The 20,289-nt window shown below is 40.9% G+C and overlaps 1 protein-coding gene across 1 annotated transcript in view; it reads right to left on the bottom strand.

Annotated features, from left to right (window-relative positions):
* Window positions 1-4,543: 4,543 nt before the first annotated feature.
* The window catches only part of loxhd1b (lipoxygenase homology PLAT domains 1b), a gene marked incomplete at both ends in the record, with an annotated part of 31,052 nt that continues 15,306 nt past the window's right edge, over window positions 4,544-20,289 (bottom strand). Inside the window, 21 exons of the mRNA XM_080894076.1 lie at window positions 4,544-5,024; window positions 5,101-5,256; window positions 5,494-5,626; window positions 5,761-5,931; window positions 7,663-7,848; window positions 8,206-8,383; window positions 11,684-11,801; window positions 12,315-12,442; window positions 12,541-12,726; window positions 12,927-13,135; window positions 14,492-14,618; window positions 14,719-14,928; window positions 15,010-15,164; window positions 15,653-15,815; window positions 16,589-16,705; window positions 16,790-16,971; window positions 18,859-19,023; window positions 19,120-19,248; window positions 19,342-19,446; window positions 19,548-19,693; window positions 19,855-19,988. Coding sequence (XP_080750202.1) covers window positions 4,544-5,024; window positions 5,101-5,256; window positions 5,494-5,626; window positions 5,761-5,931; window positions 7,663-7,848; window positions 8,206-8,383; window positions 11,684-11,801; window positions 12,315-12,442; window positions 12,541-12,726; window positions 12,927-13,135; window positions 14,492-14,618; window positions 14,719-14,928; window positions 15,010-15,164; window positions 15,653-15,815; window positions 16,589-16,705; window positions 16,790-16,971; window positions 18,859-19,023; window positions 19,120-19,248; window positions 19,342-19,446; window positions 19,548-19,693; window positions 19,855-19,988 — 3,579 coding nt within the window. The remainder of the gene's footprint in view (window positions 5,025-5,100; window positions 5,257-5,493; window positions 5,627-5,760; window positions 5,932-7,662; window positions 7,849-8,205; window positions 8,384-11,683; window positions 11,802-12,314; window positions 12,443-12,540; window positions 12,727-12,926; window positions 13,136-14,491; window positions 14,619-14,718; window positions 14,929-15,009; window positions 15,165-15,652; window positions 15,816-16,588; window positions 16,706-16,789; window positions 16,972-18,858; window positions 19,024-19,119; window positions 19,249-19,341; window positions 19,447-19,547; window positions 19,694-19,854; window positions 19,989-20,289) is intronic.

The following is a 20,289-nucleotide window of genomic DNA, read 5'->3' as shown; positions in this document are numbered from 1 at the left end:
ATACAATATAGATGTTTTACACCTGGGTATAATAAGCTAACTACGTTTTCGGTGTGCATTTCTTATTAATACTCTACTAATCCTGCAAATTATTATAACATATATTGGATTGGAATGAAGCTGGCTGGTCTTACTATTATGATTTCATTTCGTGCTCTCACTGGCCTTACCCCGTGCCCTCCACAGTGTACCCCATAACTCCAGAGCGAACTGGACAGTAGCCATAGTATTAACTCAAGCTGATGAACCGGAATGAACAGTAGAACTTAAAGCACAAGCTTTTTAATGCATGTCCTTCTCAGGTTTTCCTATGTGTATGTGGGAGTAGCTCTGTAGATGTGTTTAATATGATGCTGTACCTTCTTGAATATTTCAGATGTTTCTTTGCTGCTGAAAAAATGTTGATTATTAACCTGCCAGTGAAAAAGGGAAGTGGCCATCTTTGTACAACACACTGCTGTTTTGCTGTAACCGCGCAATGTTTTATGATCTTGAGTATTTTATAGAAAAGTAGAAGTATGTATCAATAATATGAAAGCAATAGCTAAATCATAATGAAGAATAACATGATCAGTGAATATTGTGGAAAATCTTTAGATTCACTCTGGGTGGATTTTGTACTGTATTTATTACTAATGATGATGCAAAAAGTTGCATAGCTTAACCCAAACTGTTCTGTCTCTTTTTTATTTATTGTCTTGTATATGATCTTTTTGTATGTGTTTTTCAAATAAACTGCCTAAAATGCTGAGAACTAATCTGATCCGTGTGTCATTTGGAGTCATTTTAATTTAGAAAAAACATTTCATTTATGGAACTGTAAGCTATCTGAATTACACGTGTTGGACAACATATCACAGACAGATCTGTAACAGCATACAGTGGGTCCACACATTTTGGAAAACGGCACAATCTTTCCAAACTTGCCTCTGTACACCACTGTATTGGATTTTAAATTAAGCAATCAAGATGTTATTAAACAGTGGAAGGTCTAGAATCAGGAATGCAGAGGAGAGGGAGTATCTGAAACAGGCTCTGTGTGGTGTGTGAGGTCTGGCTTGACAAAGGAGGATGCTAGGGATAGGGTGAGATGGAGGCAGACGAGCTGCTATGGCGACCCCCAAAGGGAGCAGCTAAAAGAAACAGAAAAATCAGGACGATATTAAAGTGGAGGTTTTTTTTAGTTGACAAATATATTGCCCACTTGTTAAAGTATCTTCACTAATAAGACAAGCATGACCGATAAAGTCATGCCTTGGCTAGGTGTCCGTCATCTGTCCATCCACAGCTGACAAGATTCACTAATCCTCCTGGAGTATTGGTCAGATTTGATCACCTAGTGGATTTTCATCCATATTGTGGTCACGGTCAAGCTCGAGGTCACATTTATTGTTCTCACTGGATTTTCATCCTGATTAGTTTGTGCAATATAGCCACAATGACAAGGAAGCCTACTATATCGCTTTCTTTCTGTATTTCACGGATTACAATACCTTGTAAATTGTTATAGACAATAGTCACAGTAAGCCAGATGAGCTACTTATGACAATGAAGTTCTGTTTTTTGTATTTCTTATGCAATCCAAGATTACCTGAAATCTGAAAATCATAGATAATGTCCATGTGGTGATACACTTATTTAAAAATAACAATCAACATATAAAGAAATAACTGGGACAATGTAAAATGTTACTCTAATGATCACATTATGCGTGTGATTATGTGTATGTGTAGGTCTTTATCTAATAATAATAATGGATTGCATTTAGCGCTTTTCAAGGCACCCAAAGCGCTTTACAATTCCATTATTCATTCACTCTCAAATTCACACACTGGTGTAGGCAGCTACAGTTGTGGCCACAGCTGCCCTGCGGCAGACTGACAGAAGCGAGGCTGCCATATCACACCATCTGCCCCTCTGGCCAACACCAGTAGGCGGTAGGTGAAGTGTCTTGCCCAAGGACACAACGACCAGGACAGAGAGCCCGGAGAGAACCGGTGACCTTCCGGTTACAGATGCGCTTCCCAACCCCCAGCGCCATGGTCGCCCCTACTACTCCTACTCCTACTACTCCTCAACAGGTGGGCCAATCCAAACAAGACTGCACAAACATGGAATCTGTATGTTAAAAAAAGTTTTGTAATATTTATTATAAATTATGAATACATTGTTTTGAATTTGGTTTATATTATGTTTATTTCATCATCCCCCTACAAATGTTATATGTTCTCCTTTTGTCTTTGTTTCACGTGTCACGTTCAGTGTATCTCGTCCATACTTAACGGTCAACAAAATTTGATCTGTGATGTAATGAAGCATCACTGTGTATTAGTTCTGGTGGATTATGCAACGTGATATCCCGAAGCAGTGCCACTGTGCACTATTTCTAAGAGTGCAGCGCAGGCGCTGTTTCAGGTCGTCTCCTGATTTGGCATCCCAAAAGAGATACTGACTGACTGGTAGGTACTGGTCTGTTTGGACCAGCATCCACTACCTTCAGACTGCTTCTCTGGTGACTCTGGTGAAGGAGACAGATGAGTTAGGACCAGAGATGCCAAATTCCACCATTCCATCCTCCATTCATTGTGATAACCATCTCACACAGGCCCAGAGAGCGGATGTTGCTGCATTGCAACAGCATTTTGCAGATGTGTTCTCCCTCCTGCCCAGCCATACCAATCTCATAGAGCACCATTTTGAAATATGCCCAGGCGTGATGGTGCGTTCATGGCCCTGCAGGTTTCCTAAACATAAAAGGCTAATTGTTCAGAGGGAAATGGCTGAAATGCTAAAGCTTGGAGTTCACTAGCTGGGACCACATCCTCGTTAATGATGGGCGATGAGGGATGAGGAAGTGTGAACTGGTGCTGCGGTTTGGGGAAGGCCTCGAAGGGGACTGGCGAAGGCTCTCGAGGAGGAGAAGGGAGGGGAAAATTTGGGGGGGGGGGGGCATGGGGCATGAAAATGAGAACAGCAGGTATTGGAGAGGGGGGCTTTTATAGCCTGAGGCGTGAAGGAAGAGTGGTCCTGCTCCTGAAATTCAGATGATATCTCTACTAATAGAAGAGTCATACAGTGGGTGGTATAGCCCCGTGGTCCTTGTGGTGAAGAAAGATAGGTCTATACAGTTCTGCATTGACTACCGCAAGGTGAATGAGGTGTCACAGTTTGATGCCTACCCCATGTCCCGGGTTGACGAGTTCCTGAACTGGTTAGGCATTGCTCAGTTTTTCACAACTCTGGATTTAACCAAGGGCTACTGGCAGATTCCCAGGAAAAAGCATCCTTGTGTACTCCTTACAGGTTGTACCAATTTGTCACACTTCCTTCTTTGGAGCTCCAGCCATTTTCCAACTCCTCATGGACTGGGTGCTGCATCCGCAGGCTGCATATGCTGCCGCCTACCCGGATGTCACTGTGGCTGGCATCATCCACAGTGACACCTGGGCGGAGCATGTGCAGTGGGTGGCCACGGTCCTGGAGTCCCTGAGGCACGTGTGGCTCACGGCCAGAAGAAGTGTACGGTTGGACGGAGGGAGGTACAGTATTTGGGGTACCGCTTGGGAGGCGGGCCGGTGCGCCCTCAGGTGTAAAAAACAGCAGCCATTGCATGCTTGCTACAGCACAGTTGAAAAGGAGTGCTTGGTAATCTGCTGGGTGGTTGACTCTCTTCATTTTTACCTCCTGAGCTGCCCTTTCATCCTCTGTTCGGATCACGCTCCGCTACAGTGGCTCCATCACATGCAGGATGCCAACGCCCGAATCACCTGTTGGTGTCTGACCTTACAGCCTTTTAAGTTACAGGTGATCCATAGACTGGGGGCGCAGATGGTCGTGAAGTAAAATGTCTTGGTCGAAACATCTGATATATTCTCTATGTTCTGTTGTGAATGAAATATGGGTTCATGAGATTTGGAAATGATTGCATTCGTTTTTTTATTTACATGTTAAACAGCATTCCGCGTTTTTTTTTTGAGTTGTCTTTGTTTTTGCTGCTACGATTGGCTATTCGCCTTCCCTGATCCCTGTGTAATACTACCCATCATTCTACAAAAGGGTTTTTAAATTTATGCATAATGAATATTTTAACCCCTGTTGGAGTGCAATGCCCATATATTATGCTTAAGCAAATGAATTTATTTTTGCTGAACTGTTTTCCAGCTTTGCCTTTATCCCTCAAGTGATTGGCATTGGTATGAAACCTTTCAGTGAGACGTGAGGAAAAGTAAAATGAAGGTAAATATTTGTTGTGGTGAGCTGGGTAATATTCAGTTCTGTTTATTTGTGCGAGATGGAAGCAAATGGCTTTTTCTGAAGAGTGACAGCCTAAACAGTTGGCACAAACTTAAAAAAAAAAACAAAACAAACAAAAACAAAAAACTGGCTTTATCCTGAAAAAGTTGAAATGCATTTATATTCAGATGGATTAACTCTAACTTTTCCGTGCAATGTTTCTCTTACAATTGGTAAAAACCCCCAACAAAACAAATGAGTCAAACAGGAAAAAGCAAATGCTCACCCACTCTTTCTTTCTAGCATTATTCTAATATCTGGGATTGAGCACTCGCTGAATTTGTCCATCAGCTTTAGCAGTGTGCAACCACTTTCCACAGTGGAAGATTGTTGTGACTGAATTGGCTGTGTTGGTCACCTCAATACACTCTAAATACCACCCACTGTTGGGTCTAGTGCCGTCGTGCTCCACTTTGACCCTCAGCAATTCCCCAAGGTCCAGCATCTCCAGAACGAAGCGGTCTGTCCGCCCTCGCTCGAAAAGGTTGCGAAACTTCTGCCGTAGGTGACGCTTGCCTGAGTCACCATTGACGCCATACATGGTGATAAAAACATTTGCGTCTGTGCCGGCCGCTTCGACGTCCCCGGTGATGACGATGATTTCATACTTGACAGGGACCAGGTTGCGGACTTTGCTTGCAAAGCTCTCGATGGATTTATAGCACTCGAATGTCTGGAACTGGTCTTTTTTGGCTGCCAGGGGAATTTGTGCATCACAGTGGAAGAAATACCTAACCACAAGAGGATGCATTGATTCAGCACCATCAGTTTTATATAACATAATGCATGTTGTGAGAGTCTACTCACTTGTTTCCCAGCTCCTTTTCTGTCACCACCACCTCCATAACATGCCAGAAAGCCTCATTCTTCACCTTCTTGCCGTCTTTTGTGATGTGGCCAACGCAGATGCTAGCGATTTCCCCCACGTGCTTCGACGAGAACTCAAACGTGTCAGTGGCACCGCTGTGGAAGGGTGCAAGAGAAGTGTGTGTAGGGTTTTGATTTTAAACTGTTAAATTTTGTGGTCTGCCTGAGAGGTTCTGTTTCACCTCATGGGATTATCTCTCCTGAGAGTAAAGAGAAAATGAAGCTACAAGATAAAAGGGGGTAGAAAAAAATGTGTAAAAGAGGGCGATTATGTAAGACCACATTAGAGGGTTTTACCATGAGTCGTGAACCCTGGACTCTCTGAAGACCTACCTTAAGAACTTCTTTTTCTTATTCTCCAGAACAAACTCCTTGGAACGGGCTTTCCTTCCTTCCAGCAGGATCCAGACATTTTCCGTTGTGGAGGCGTCATCTGCGTTAGCAGTTGTTGTGGCAATTTCATATTCTGTGGCCATGCACAGAGACACAAATTGCTGCATTATTTTACAAGTGACAAATGGTTGTAATTTACTGCAAGTGATTCATCTCAGATAATTACACAACCCATGATTATGCCTACAGACTCTCAGGATTACTAACTTGTTTTGTCACTGAGGTCTACAAAATCATTGTTGGCACAAGCCAGTTCCCTCATAATCTGCCCGTCATCTTCGTTTTTTGCCAACCAGCGGTCACAGGGGAACCTGAAGGTGTTGTCCAGGGCCTCATCTTTCACGTCAAGGTACTCCAGGTGCCATCCAGGAGCAGGGCCTGTTTACAGTAAGAGCAACAGTCAATGGTGAATTTATTCCATCTGTGCACAAATGTTATCTCAACCACTGATCTAAATTTTCCTGTTCCATTGTTTAACAAAAAAAAGGTAAAGTATATATAGTATAAAGTTTCTTGAGATGACTACTATTGTGAACAGGTACTTTATAAATAAAATAGATTTGAAGTAAACAAGCTAACATTAACACTGTGCTGTACATCCACTCTTGCAGTATCTAAGCAAGATTCTGTTATTCCATCTTCCAAGTATCCTTGTAAGACATTTTGTCAGCTTTTTTAGTCAAAAAGTTGAAAATAAAAAAAGTACTTTGCTTCAATTCATTGCTTATACACAGCTCTTTTAAGGCCCTGCTGTGGCATTTCAATTGGGTTGATATACAGTGGCTTGCAAAAGTATTCGGCCCCCTTGAACTTTCCCACATTTTGTCACATTACAGCCACAAACATGAATCAATTTTATTGGAATTCCACGTGAAAGACCGATATAAAGTGGTGTACACGTGAGAAGTGGAATGAAAATCATACATGATTCCAAACATTTTTTACAAATAAATAACTGCAAAGTGGGGTGTGCGTAATTATTCAGCCCCCTGAGTCAATACTTTGTAGAACCACCTTTTGCTGGAATTACAGCTGCCAGTCTGGGGTATGTCTCTACCAGCTTTGCACATGTAGAGATTCTACAAAACAGCTCCAGCTCAGTCAGATTAGATGGACACCGTTTGTGAACAGCAGTTTTCAGATCTTGCCACAGATTCTTGATTGGATTTCGATCTGGACTTTGACTGGGCCATTCTAACACATGGATATGTTTTGTTTTTAAACCATTCCATTGTTGCCCTGGCTTTATGTTCAGGGTCGTTGTCCTGCTGGAAGGTGAACCTCCGCCCCAGTCTCAAGTCTTTTGCAGACTCCAAGAGGTTTTCTTCCAAGATTGTCCTGTTTTGGCTCCATCCATCTTCCCATCAACTCTGACCAGCTTCCCTGTCCCTGCTGAAGAGAAGCACCCCCACAGCATGATGCTGCCACCACCATATTTGACAGTGGGGATTGTGTGTTCAGAGTGATGTGCAGTGTTAGTTTTTTGCCACACATAGCATTTTGCATTTTGGCCACAAAGTTCCATTTTGGTCTCATCTGACCAGAGCACCTTCTTCCACATGTTTGCTGTGTCCCCCACATGGCTTGTGGCAAACTGCAAATGGGACTTCTTATGGTTTTCTGTTAACAATGGCTTTCTTCTTGCCACTCTTCCATAAAGGCCAACTGTGTGCAGTGCATGACTAACAGCTGTCCTATGAACAGATTTTCCCACCTGAGCTGTAGATCTCTGCAGCTCGTCCAGAGTCACCATGGGCCTCTTGGCTGCATTTCTGATCAGCGCTCTCCTTGTTCGGCCTGTGAGTTTAGGTGGACGGCCTTGTCTCGATAGGTTTACAGTTGTGCCATACTTCTTCCATTTCTGAATGATTGCTTGAACAGTGCTCCGTGGGATGTTCAAGGCTTGCGAAATCTTTTTGAGCCTGCTTTAAATTTCTCTATAACCTTAACCCTGACCTGTCTGGTGTGTTCTTTGGACTTCATGGTGTTGTTGCTCCCAGTATTCTCTTAGAAAACCTCTGAGGCCGTCACAGATTACTCCAAACTGCTAAAACTTTCCTTCCTTTCTTATGTGCTTACTTATGACTGTAGTTCTCCTTGTCTCCTTACCTTTGTTGTCATGCCACACTCTGACTTTTGACAGTTCGCCCAGACTGAGCATGTCAGGAAATCTGAACACGTCCTTCATTTTTCGCTCAAACTTGTTTCTGTTGGTGCTCTCTTTCAGAGGCAGCGTCCCTGTGTCTCCATACTCCCCAAACACAATCAGAAACACGTTGGCATCAGTGCCAGCACCTAGAATATTGCAAAGATCAGAGAACAGAACTCCAATAAACTTTAACTTATGAGAAAATCTATTAGTAGTTGTAAACATGCTTGTTAAAGTTAAGCACTCAGTGTCTTATTTAACACTTAAAAAATATGTAAAATACTCATAGAAGTTCAACAAACGTAAAATTTGGGGAAGAAATTTGTGCAGTTAAAGAGGGCTCTGGGATGATTAGAAAAAAAACCCAACTTTGAATATTGATATTTATTTATTTATTTTTTTAAACTTTATTCCAAGCAGACAAATTAAGTTAAAATTGACTGATACAGTTTCTTTAACCTGGTCAACTTTCTAAATATATGTGGAAACATTCTGTGACCCACCTGCAACGTCACTAGTCTGGACTTGGATGATGTAAGTTGTTTTTTCTACCATCTCCTCGTCATCCACCATAGCCGCCAGCTCACACACCTTTGTCCTCTTGGGCCCTTTGGTCTTGGACAGCCAGTTCTCGTAGGTGAACAGGTACTCTTCCTCTGTGGTCAGGTTTCTCATCAGGATCTAACATTTTAAATCAGACGATGACCTCACAATTCGCATTAAACAAATGTCCACATGTGAAATCTACTATTTAGCTGCAGCAGAGGAGGAGGAAATTGACTGTGATTTTGGAATAAATGCATTAATGTATATTTGTGGCTTGAAAAATGTTAAACAATCCACAAATACACTAAAGTTAACCTAGCATTCATCTGTTTCCACTGCAAAAGAATCTGATTAATTAACGGTATTTGCGAAGGCTGAAAAAAGAAATTGCTTCATTATTAAATTAGCAAATTAAAAGATTGTGGTTTAAAAATCACAAGAGTTATTGTTTTAATTACAGCTTAGAGACAGCGCCATCCACTGCAATGATATACCAAACACGCAAGTGAAATTTACTAACTTGTGAAAACTGTTCAGTGTTCCACCTCATTTCATTACCTGAATAGGAACATTTATATAATTTCACAAATACTGTACAATCATTACTTACTTCATTAGGTACATCTGTTCAACCGGTTAATAATGCAAATATTTAATTAGTAAGTCAGACAGCTGCAGCTCAATGCCTTTAAGTGTGTAGACATAGTCCAGATGACCTCCTAAAGTTAAAACTGAACATCAGAATGTGGAAGAAAAGTTATTTAAGTAACTGACCGTGGCATGGTTGTTGGTGCCAGATGGGCTGGTCTGAGTATTTCAGAAACTGTTGATTTTCCCACATAACCATCTTTAGGGTTTATAGTAGTGATGTGCGATACCACTGATTTCCTTTCCGATCCGATACCAATTAATATTCAGGGTGGTATCGACGATACTGATCCGATACCGATAGTTTGATCTCAAGTTATAGCATCATAATGATTACAGGACATCAGATTTCTTGTTCTTATCACTTAATAATGCAGATGAGTTCATCATATAGAAATAGAAAAACTGAAGTTGTGCGCTATTTGAACACCTTGCCTGCCTGCATCACTAAAGGACTCCGTGAGAGTCTCGCCCTAGCAGCACCTGTCCCTCTCCTCCTCTTCAGTTCGCTTCAACATACGCTCGTCATATTCTGTGATATGATTTGCTCTGAGGTGTTTGACAAGGTTAGTGATGTTGCCACAACCATACATGCCAACCCTCCCGATGTTTCCAGGAGAATCCTGAATTTCAGTGCCCCTTCCAAAAATCTCCTGGAGCCACCATTCTCCCGAATTTCTCCCGATTTTCCACCCGGACATCAAAATTGAAAAACCATGTCGCAGAATTCATAGCGCGGCGCGGCCCAGCCTATTCCAGTTTCCAGATACTTAGTTTTAATATTACTCTTATTTCTCTTTCTGGGTCGCAAAAAAACTTTTAACATATTTTCAGGTGAGAATGTAGCTGTGTAAACTTCAAATATCTGAGCCAACCGACACATCGTCTTCAAACCCCCGCGGTCGTTAAACATGATATATAAGTCACTTTGATAACTTAAAAATGTTATTGTTTGGCTTTTTCAGTGTTTTATTTGTTCGCGAGTAAATCGGTTTGGCTGAGAATAAAGTTATTAGATTAGATTAAATTAAATTAAACTTTATTAATCCCTCGAGAGGGTTCCTCCGGGGTTTTCACACAGCTGAATAAACGTCAAACAGAAAACTGTTTAAACAGAAGTGTGAGACGGTCGAGAGTTTAAGTCAGCGCCCTGTTATATTTTAGATAGCAAGGAGCAGAGTCTCAGGTGGAAGCAGCCTCTGAATTTGGACACCCCCGCTGTTTCCGGGCCGGCCAATAATAACGGTGACATTTAACGTATTTTATCCGATAAATAAACACTGTAAACTTTATTTATCAACCCCCCAACAGCCTTTTTGAATGTCTCCCTAATTCTGAGGTCTCAAGGTTGGCAAGTATGGTCACAACACCTCACTTTTTGCCACATGTATCGCAAACCACGTCTTGGCTGTTTGTGGATGTAAAATACGTCCGCAAATTACTCCAATTATGCTCAGCCATTGTTGTGAGTGCACACGCCAGCGGCTGCGAGACATTTATACAGCCGTATTTCGCACATGACTATGAAAGGCGGAAGAGGAAGTAGTGCCTTTGAATGTAGACAATCCGAATGTTATAGTTTCTTTCCACTGTGTTGCTGTTAATGATAAACTACAAATTTACTCTAAACTACTAAAATATCGATATTTTAATGTGAGAATCGATTCTAGAACATAAATGATTGGTATCGGAGGAATCGATATTTCAGGATCGATCTGCACATCACTAGTTTATAGAGGACGGACAGAAAAAGATAAAATATCCAGTGATCTGATTGTTCTCTGTGCAGTGAAAATGCCTTTTGATGCCAGAGAAAGACTGCATTGAGCTGATAGGGAGCCAACAGTGACTCAAAAAAACCACACCTTGCAACCAAGGTATGCAGAAAAACATCTCTGAAAGCACAAAATATCAAATGCTGCAGCAGATCACACTGAGTGCCACTCCTGTTTGCTAAGAGCAGGAACCTGAGGCTACAATACACATGGGATCAACAGAACAGAAGATTGGAAAAATGTTGTCTGGTCTGATGAGTTCTTGATTTCTGCTGCAACATTCAGATAGTAGTGTCTGAATTTGTTGCAAACAACATGAAAACATGGATCCATCCTGCTTGCATCAACAGTTCAGGCTGCTAGTGGTGGTTTAATGATGTGGGGGATATTTTCTTGGCATGCTTTGGGCCCCTTAGTACCAACTGAGCATTATTGAAATGCCACAGCCTACCTGAGAATTGATGCTGATCATTTCCATCCCTTTATGGCCACGGTGTACCCATCTTCTGATGGTTGTTTTCAAAAGGATGACACACCATATCACAAAGCTCAAGTAATCTCAAACTGATTGCTTGAATATGAAAATGAGCTCACTGTTCTCAAATGGCCTCTACAGTCACCAGATCTCAATCAAGCAGAGCACCTTTGGGATTTGGCTCAACGGGGGATTTGTATCATGGTTGTGGGGCCAACAAGTCTGCAGCAAGTGTTTGACGGTATCATGTCAGTAATGGGTAAAATCTCAGAGGAATGTATACACCACCTTGTTGAACCTATGCCATGAAGAATTAAGCCAGTTCTGAATGTAAAAGGGGATCTAGCAAACTGTACCTTATAAAGTAGCACATGAGTGTAACACGTAATATTTATGATAAACTGATGTGAAAGTTTTGTGCTACCTCAAAATGTGCATCTGCTTTCCGGTAATTGCAAATTATTTCTTATCATTCCTTCTTTCTTACATTTTGTATTCTAATACCAGACGTGTTGCATCAGACTCTCTTTGCATTACCCTGTCAAGAAACCAGTCTGGGCGGCTTCCGGTGCCATCTATTCGAATTCTGATCTTCTTCAAAGGAGCGATGTCATCTATCTCCAAGGTAAATGTGTCTTCTTGCCCTCTTTCAAACCTGAATGAACCAATATATATGGATTAAGCTGCATTTAAAGACATGACTGTGCTAATTAAATAGTTTAACCTTTCTGAAGATACATTTAATTGCATTTTAACTTTCATGCCTTTGTAGCTGTACACAGCAGCTGGTTAGATTATCTTAGGTTAAACGGCATAAACAGTGAAACAGCCTGTCCAATTTTGTCCATAGGCAACAGCACAGATTAACATAAAACACTGTGTTTATTCAGAAACATGTGGTGCTTATGGCATTTATATGGCAGACTCTTTGTTATTACGATCTTAGTGCCAATAAAGGAAATCACTGCTTTGATCCAAAATACCACACAATAAGTGACATTTCTTTATAATTAGGTCACATTAATGAGATGCAACACATATATTATTGAACTTTAAAGGTGCTGATGAGCTCATTTTGTTTGTTTAAACTCAGGCATCCCACATTTCCAGTATTTGCACTGAAAGTATCAACTGTTTCTTTACTGATAAGTAATCACTGTGAACTCACCTATCCTCATTTTTGGGCAGAAGCATTTCCTCTGTGCTCCCATTGGCTCCGAACACGGTCAGGAAAATGTTGGTATCAGTTCCTGCATACTGAATGTCACCTGTGGCAACCGTGACTGAATAAACAACCTAAAAAAATACAGTACACAGAGATACAGATACAGTTTTTATGTAACACATTAACTGAATGTTTTCCAACACTTCATATTTTAGGTGCGGTGACTCACTTTGCGGATAATGTTGATCGTGCTGGAGTCCAGCACATTGAACAGTCTGGCAGTCAGACCATCTCCCCTGTCTTTAGCCAGCCAGCACTTACATGGAAAGATGTACTTGATACCTTTGGTTGGCACGGCAACCGACAGCTCATCCACCAACCAGCAGCTCTCTGGTGTGACACCATTATGGCCAAGCTGAGAGGGAAGAGAAGGGAGAGGAGATGGAGAGGGAATTTGTATATCACTTGATTTTTGTTTGATCTAGGCACATCTAGAATTAATTATTGCTGAGCTAGAATGGTTTTATTAAAATTTTAATAGCAGTGCATCTGAAGAGACAGCAGAGAGGAGACAGTTTCACAGATTTAGCTACAGAAAGAGTCCCAGATTCTCACTTCCACCCTCTTGATCTCTCCCACGTCAGTTCCATAGCACACAAAGTGCTCCATGGAGCCAGCTGTGAAGGATTTCTTTCCCTCTGGCAGGTCCAGCCACAGCCGGTCTGTCTCGACGTCATTGGGACCAATGATGATGACATAAACCCTCGCTGTGGTGCTGGCATCTTGTTCGATCGCCGTGGACAGGGTGAAGTGATAAGGGATGACTGGGTGAGAGAGAAAAACTGCTTTGAGATTTTTTTCCACATATAAAATTCAGTCTGATGTCTCAGCCACTTCAGAGACCATTCCTACTTCTTTAATATTAGTACTATCATCTAGCTCCAGGCTGAGTGTGACCTTTTGATCTTTTTCAAATATGGATGGAGACAATATTAAAGTTTATCTTAAAGGAGTAGTTTGACATTTTGGGAAAGGTGTATTCTTACAGAAAGTCAGATTAAGGTGGAAGATTGTTAGCACTCTTTTAAAACTGTAGCCAGCAGCCATTTACCTTAGCATAGCACGAAGACTTATAGTCAGGAAATAATCCTTCATCACTATACACTGTAAAAGCATACAGCTGTTCTTCTTAGACGAAACATGTTGTGTTAATTAATGAGCCTTTAAGGTGTTTGTAGATGCTTTTCTTTTATTAAGGCTACATCAGTGTTATTCTAGTGCTTTAGCACACACATACTATCATGTGCAGCCAAAGAAAGAGAGCAGAGGGATGCTTGTTTTGTGTCTTGTATCATACAGAAGAACAGAAACAGCAACGTTTCAGATCAGAGATTTATTTTGCCTGAGGTAGAGCAGTTCCACTACTAATCAGAAGGTCAGTTGTTCAATCCCTCCTCCTCCTTCATTCTGCACGTTGAAGTGTCCTTGGGCAAGATACTGACCCTCAAATCCGCCTCCCCGTGCATCCTTCAAAAAGTGTGTTCGTGTGTGTGTTTGAAAGTCCTTAGAGGCAGAAAATATAGCTCAAATGTGTGTGTGAATGTGGGTTGTAATAATCAATTGCTTTGAGTGCTCACTTAGACTAGAAAAGCACTACATAAGTACCAGTTCATTTAGCATCCCTGGTAGAGAGGTACAAAGAGGATTATAGAGGATGAGGTTACAAAAGGTGTCTGAGCCAAGCTATCTTTTTTGTCTTTTTTTCTCATTTTTTGAAGCAATTGTAGGTCTGCGTACTACAATTTTGTGGATGTCTCTGCTTTCCTTTCCACACTAAAAAAAGTCAGAACTGCATTGGCAGGACTTCCAGAAGTCTCAGTTTTAGGAGTGCTGTGGTGAGTGAGTTCAGGCACAAGGCGTAACTTTGGTAAGTTAAACACTTTAAAATGAAAGCCACCAAGCACAAATTTCTTTAATGTTGGTTAATTTGGTGTAAATATTAGGGTGAACTATGACCTGATTGATATTACCTATATTTATCAAATTTCTATAAGTTTGCATTGATTCTTCCTGTTGATATTGTGGTTATTTATCATGTTGAATTTCAGTATTTTTTCCTGATATTTGTGTCCACTTCCAGAAACGTCATTTCACAAAGAGACACAATGAATAGACCTTACTTGGACCCTCTTCAACCACTACTGCCTTTTTCTTCTTTTTCTTCTTGTTGGCATTCTTGTCCAGTCCCAGTTTGGCCTGAGCAATCATTTTGGAATATGGATCAGAGCTTCTTTCACCCTCATACCCCTGAAACAGGCACAAAATAAACACAGCTATCAATTTTCTTTTCTGGAATAACTCTGACATACAAAGAAGAAAATAATAAAACACTGTCTTTAAATACAACCTTGACGTAGAAGGTCCTGTCTATTTGTTTGTCCTCTTTCTTCGTTGATAGCCAGCGCTCACACAGGAACATGTATACCTCTTCTGTTTCCACATCCAGCACCTCCACCTGGTCCAGGTACCAATCAGCCCCAATCATAGAGTTGTTATGACGAACACGAATCTTAAACACCTGCCCCAAATCCACGGCCTCAATATTGAACTTATCCACCTAAAAGGCAAAAGGAATTGAACAGATTTAGATTTATTTTTGTGCAACATCACATAACGATTCGCACTTCTCCTCTAATACCTCTCCTCTCTCAAACTTGTTCTTGTTATTCTCAGATTTGGCGAGTTTCCGCTCTCCTGTGTCTCCCAAATCTCCATAAATGGTGAGGAAAACGTTGGCATCGGTCCCTGCTCCGTACATATCGCCTGTCCGCACAGACACCGTGTATGTGTGAGCTGTGAGGGAGGAAAAATTTTGAAGTCGGTAAATGCAGACCTTGTTTGCTAATAGATTTTTTTTCCCAACTGTGTTGTTTCCAGTCTCACAGCGTGTCTATTTATACAGCAAAATGTCTCAAAAAAATTTGTACAACATGCAAAGGGTTGGTGTGACAGAAGAGGATGCTTTGGATAGTGCGAGATCGGCTGTGGTAACCCCTAAAGAGAGCAGCTGAAAGAAGAAGAATGTCTCAAAATTGGACTTTAAACCGTTCTCCCCACTAACCCTTTCAAAACTGAGTTCAGCTTTGAAAAAGTGCATGCTAGAAGAGCATATTAGGATGCTGAAAAGCAAAATCTACCAAGGCTTATATTGCTCCATGCTAGTTCAACATCTTCACCATGCAACAGCTGAAATACAAATAAGCACCTCTAATGTTTCCTTAGACAGAGCACTTGAAAGCAAGTGTAGTTACATTCCACCGGTGACATAACTTTCAACCTACTTTCCAAAGCATCTTCCACCTCAGTTTCAGTCGTTTTCAGTGTCCCATCCCTGAGGAGTTTCTGTGTGATGATGTCTGAGGGGACAAGCTCCCTCACCGTCTCACCATCATCTTCAGACTTAGCTAGCCAGCGCTCGCAAGGGAATATAGTCGTCTCAGAACCCTGCCATTAAACACACACAACTCTTCAGTCTGGCACCAGCTATGTTTCTCTAGCTGAGACTCAATGAACTGTGTGAGCCAGAAGATGTTAAATTATTAATTTGTTAATAATTTAATGAGGCCACAGACAAGAAATCTCTTAACGATGCACTTACAGTGCATTGCCTAAAGTATTCACTCATCTGCGTTCAAAGGCATATGAACTTGAGTGACATCCCATTCTTAATCCATAGGGTTGAACATGATGTTGCAGCTATAATAGCTTCAACTCTTCTGGGAAGGCTTTCCACAAGGTTTAAGAGTGTTTTTATGAGAATATTTGACTACTCTTCCAGAAGAGCGTTTGTGATGTTGGATGAGAAGGGTGCTGTCAGGACTCTGTACAGGACAATCAAATTCTTTCACACCAGACTCGCTCATCCATGTTTTTATGAACCTTATGTGCCTCGGTATGTGCTCTGTGATTTTATGTGACCTACCACTTTGTGGCTGAGCTGCTGTCATTCCTCAATCGCTTCCACTTAATAATAATAACAGTAAAAGTTTAATGTGGAATCCTTAGTAGTGCTTGACTTCACAGAGCTCCTGAGAGCAACCCATTGTGTCACAAATGTTTGTAGAAGCAGTGTGCATGCCTAGGTGCTTGATTTTATACACACACCTGTGGCCATGGAAGTAACTGGAACACCTTAGCCATGATTTGGATGAGTGAGTGAATAGTTTTGGCAATATAATGCCGCTATTATGGTGTCATCTCATGTGGCTTTTGCTTACCTTTCCTTTCCTGAGCTGTCGCCTGATCTCCACTCTGTCAAGATGCCATCCAGGATTGGTGCCGCTGTTGTCATGTCCTATCCTGATTTTCTCTATAACATCACCAATGTCCTCCAGCTGTTTAAAGACAACTTATCATTCGCAAACCGGCCGCCACTTTTTGAAAAGCTCTATCAGTGAGTAGCCACACATTACACTTACCTCCACAATAAACATGTCTTCAGCTCCCCTCTCAAAGCACAAGCGTCGCTCTCTCTTGTTGACACACAGGTGCTTCTGCTGAGTGCACACCCCCTTATGGCCATACAAGACTATAAACACGTCAGCATCTGTTCCCGCTCCAAATACATCGGTGGTGTATATCTTTATCTCATAAGGCACAACTGAAAAAAATGGAAAAGCTTTTTTGTTGACCGGTAAGGTGGAAGAACCCTTTTTGAGCCGTACACACACTGGTCCCATCATCGTTTACACTTCGGTTTATCAGGTGTCAGGTACAGCTGACCACTTGTGTTCAGATTTCCTTTCCTTCTTTTTAACCAAGAGTCAGCAAAGAAAACAACTATTTTAAGACTTGTAAAACACAAAAGCTGCATGAAAAAGAGAAAACAAGGTGTTACAATCTTGTTGTGGATGTATTAGACGCACTACAAAAAAATGTCAGTGCGTCAAAGACTGAAACTGCTTTGGCGGTTTCACCATTTATTGATGAGCAAACACTATCATGGTTAACTCATATTGATGACGTAGGAGTGGGTATATTTCAACTTAATATTCAAAAGCTTGCGTTTTGAATTTCAGAGGCCACAATTAAACGTGTATAATAGTCTTTGTTTCTATCCCACCTTGATTACTTGTCTGTTATTTGGTTTTAGTGCTTCAGAAGTAAGACCCTTGCTCAAAACAGAGCTACCCCTTTTGCTCTTCACTGAAGGACAGTGTGGGTGGGAAACATGCCAGGCTGTCATGGATGAAGGTGGAGGACAGGCTGGCATATAATCTAGTCTTTTATATAAGAAACATTTGCATTTTAGGAAAGGCTATATTAGTATTCACAGCTAACGTTTACAGTTATGATACCAGACGTGCTTTTATGCCTTACAGAAAACATATCAGACTAAACTATCTAACTGTAATAACTGTCCATCATTCTTACTACAAGCATTGATAAGCAATTAAAAGCAAGAAGTTTAGGAAGAAAGTCGTGTAGTATATGTGGTTATTTATCTGTGGAGAGGGATCACAGTTGTGCTAGCTGATAGCATAACTGCTGGCTTAAAATGTGTTTATTGTCACTGATGACATTTTTCTGTTTTAGTGTTAACTTGTTGTTGAAACTCAAAGGAATCATTTGATCTTTTAATACATTTGCTGTCCTAAATAGTTAACATCTAACTGGTAAGATACTGAATGAAAATACAAAGTAATGTGTAGAAATTATATCTATAGATAATTGCTACTATAATATCCTGAAATTGGTTGAACTTTTAGAGCCTGCTTTATAAAAATGCCCTTATATTGAAGGGCATTAAATTATCGTCATTGATTAAATAATAACAGTCTTTGAGCCCGCTTTATAAACTGCAATATTATTTATTTACTTTCTTGTTGTTTGTATAAACTAACTGACATGAATGGATCATAATGCATAAGTTGAGTTTGCATACATATTGATAAAAAACAAACTATACTCTATAAGTCAATATTTCGGGCTGTTGTCTCAAACTTTATCTCAAAATTTGGATTTATTAACTCAAACTAATGAGAAAATAACTTTATCAAGGGGAGGCTGGAGCCTATCCCAGCTGTCATAGGGCGAGAGGCAGGGTACACCCTGAACAGGTCGCCAGTCTAACACACAGACACAGACAACCATTTGCACTCAAATAACTTAAATTCGGAGTAATTTTGTCTAAAGTTTGAGTGAGTAAGTCATAATCTTTTTTTGGAAAATAACCTGAAATTTCGACTTAGCTCTGCCAATCGAAAATGTTTTTTTCAAGGGCAGAAACAAGCCTTCATTGGAGGAATGATAATAAAAAGACAGGACACCACTGCAGCTTTATAACATTCATTACAGGTTGGAGTTAATGGTCTGACAAGCACCATTCTTCAGGCAGACTGCTTTAAAATACATTTTACTGCTAATGCTTCCGCTCTTTTATCAGAGTGAAATTTTGCATAAAGCACTTTTAGAGGACGATTTCTCAATAAGCCTACTCTACGTTTACTAATGGATTTGAGTGCTTATATCACTGCTGTTCACTCACATGGTGTGTAGAATTCAGTCTGTAAGTCAGCAGGATAGAGATCCCTCACAGTTGCACCATCATCCTCCCCTTTATCCAGCCAACGGCCACATGGGAAGCGCATCCTCTGACCCTGTGAAGGGGCATCAATGTCGATCCAGTCCAAGAACCAACCAGATGAACCCCCTGATTCAGAAAAAAAAAGTTTATTTTTTTTGTACAGTGCAGTGCTTATGTATATGACTGCTTTGTTTGTTTTTGGACAGTACGTTCTTTCCCCACCTGAGTTGTCGTGCCCGATTCGAACTTTTACCAGGTCGCCCAGATCCACGGCCTCCACAGTGAACTCATTGATCATCCCCTGTTCAAACTTATTCTTGTAGTTTTTACAAGCCTTTAGATTGATGATCCCTGTGGGTGACATGCAGATTTTTTTAAAATTCTGATATTTAGCCAGTAACAGGGATGCCACCATAATGCAGGGATGATGCTGAATTATCGCACCTGTGTCATCATTTTCACCAAAGAGGATGGCGAAGACGTTGGAATCAGTTCCAGCATACTTCTTTTCTCCAGTTTTTATCTTAAGAGTATATGTAGTAGACATAGCTGCAGGATAAATTTATCATATAAGTACATGAAACTTGTCATATTGGTCTTCCACTAATCTTATCCCACTGAGGCGTAAACAAGCTTTGAAGCTTCATTACATTTCTGCTCCAGGCCCAGAGTACCACTCGTGCCCTCATCATCATCATCCTTCCTCATGAAGGCCTCATCCACGGGAACCAGCTCTCTCGCTATCTGCCCGTCGTCTTCATCAACTGCAAGCCAGCGGTTACAAGGGAAGTAGTATCTACAGAAGAAACACCTCTGTTCAACACTCCAAGATATAATCTTGTTAATTTACTCTCCTAATCACACAAAATCTTTAATCCTTGTTTGCTGTAGGATTTTTCTGGAATCCAGCTGAATAACTAAGCAAAACCCACATGGCTGTATGTTTGTGGCACCTACGTTGTATCCTCTTTTGTGTCCACTATTTCAACACGATCCAGGTACCAAGAGGAGTAAGACTCAGAGTTGTCATGACGGATTCGTAGCTTCTTCAAAGGGCCCAAATCAACGGCTGTCACGATGAAAACATCCTCCTGCAAAATGCAGCAACTAGATGTTTTACAAATCACTTTTAATTTAACTGTTTTTATTTGATAGTCCAAAGTGATACCAGAGCAGAAATGAATCGGGACTCACAAGAGTGTTAACTGATAGAAGAGAAGTTGGTTTGAAACAGTACTGAAATATATGAAAGCTTTGAAACTTTACAAGGGAAAGACAGAAAAGGCACAAATATATGAAAATGGAATGCAATCCATCCAGAGTTGCTACAGTATATCTGACCACATCACAAATATATTATTAGAAGAAGCATGTAAGCAAAAACAAGGTAAT

This window comes from Rhamphochromis sp. 'chilingali' (assembly GCF_963969265.1).
Source record: "Rhamphochromis sp. 'chilingali' genome assembly, chromosome: 10".
Lineage (NCBI taxonomy): Eukaryota > Metazoa > Chordata > Actinopteri > Cichliformes > Cichlidae > Rhamphochromis > Rhamphochromis sp. 'chilingali'.
Note: the sequence above shows the minus strand (reverse complement) of the source record. Positions and strands in the feature narration are given on the sequence as shown.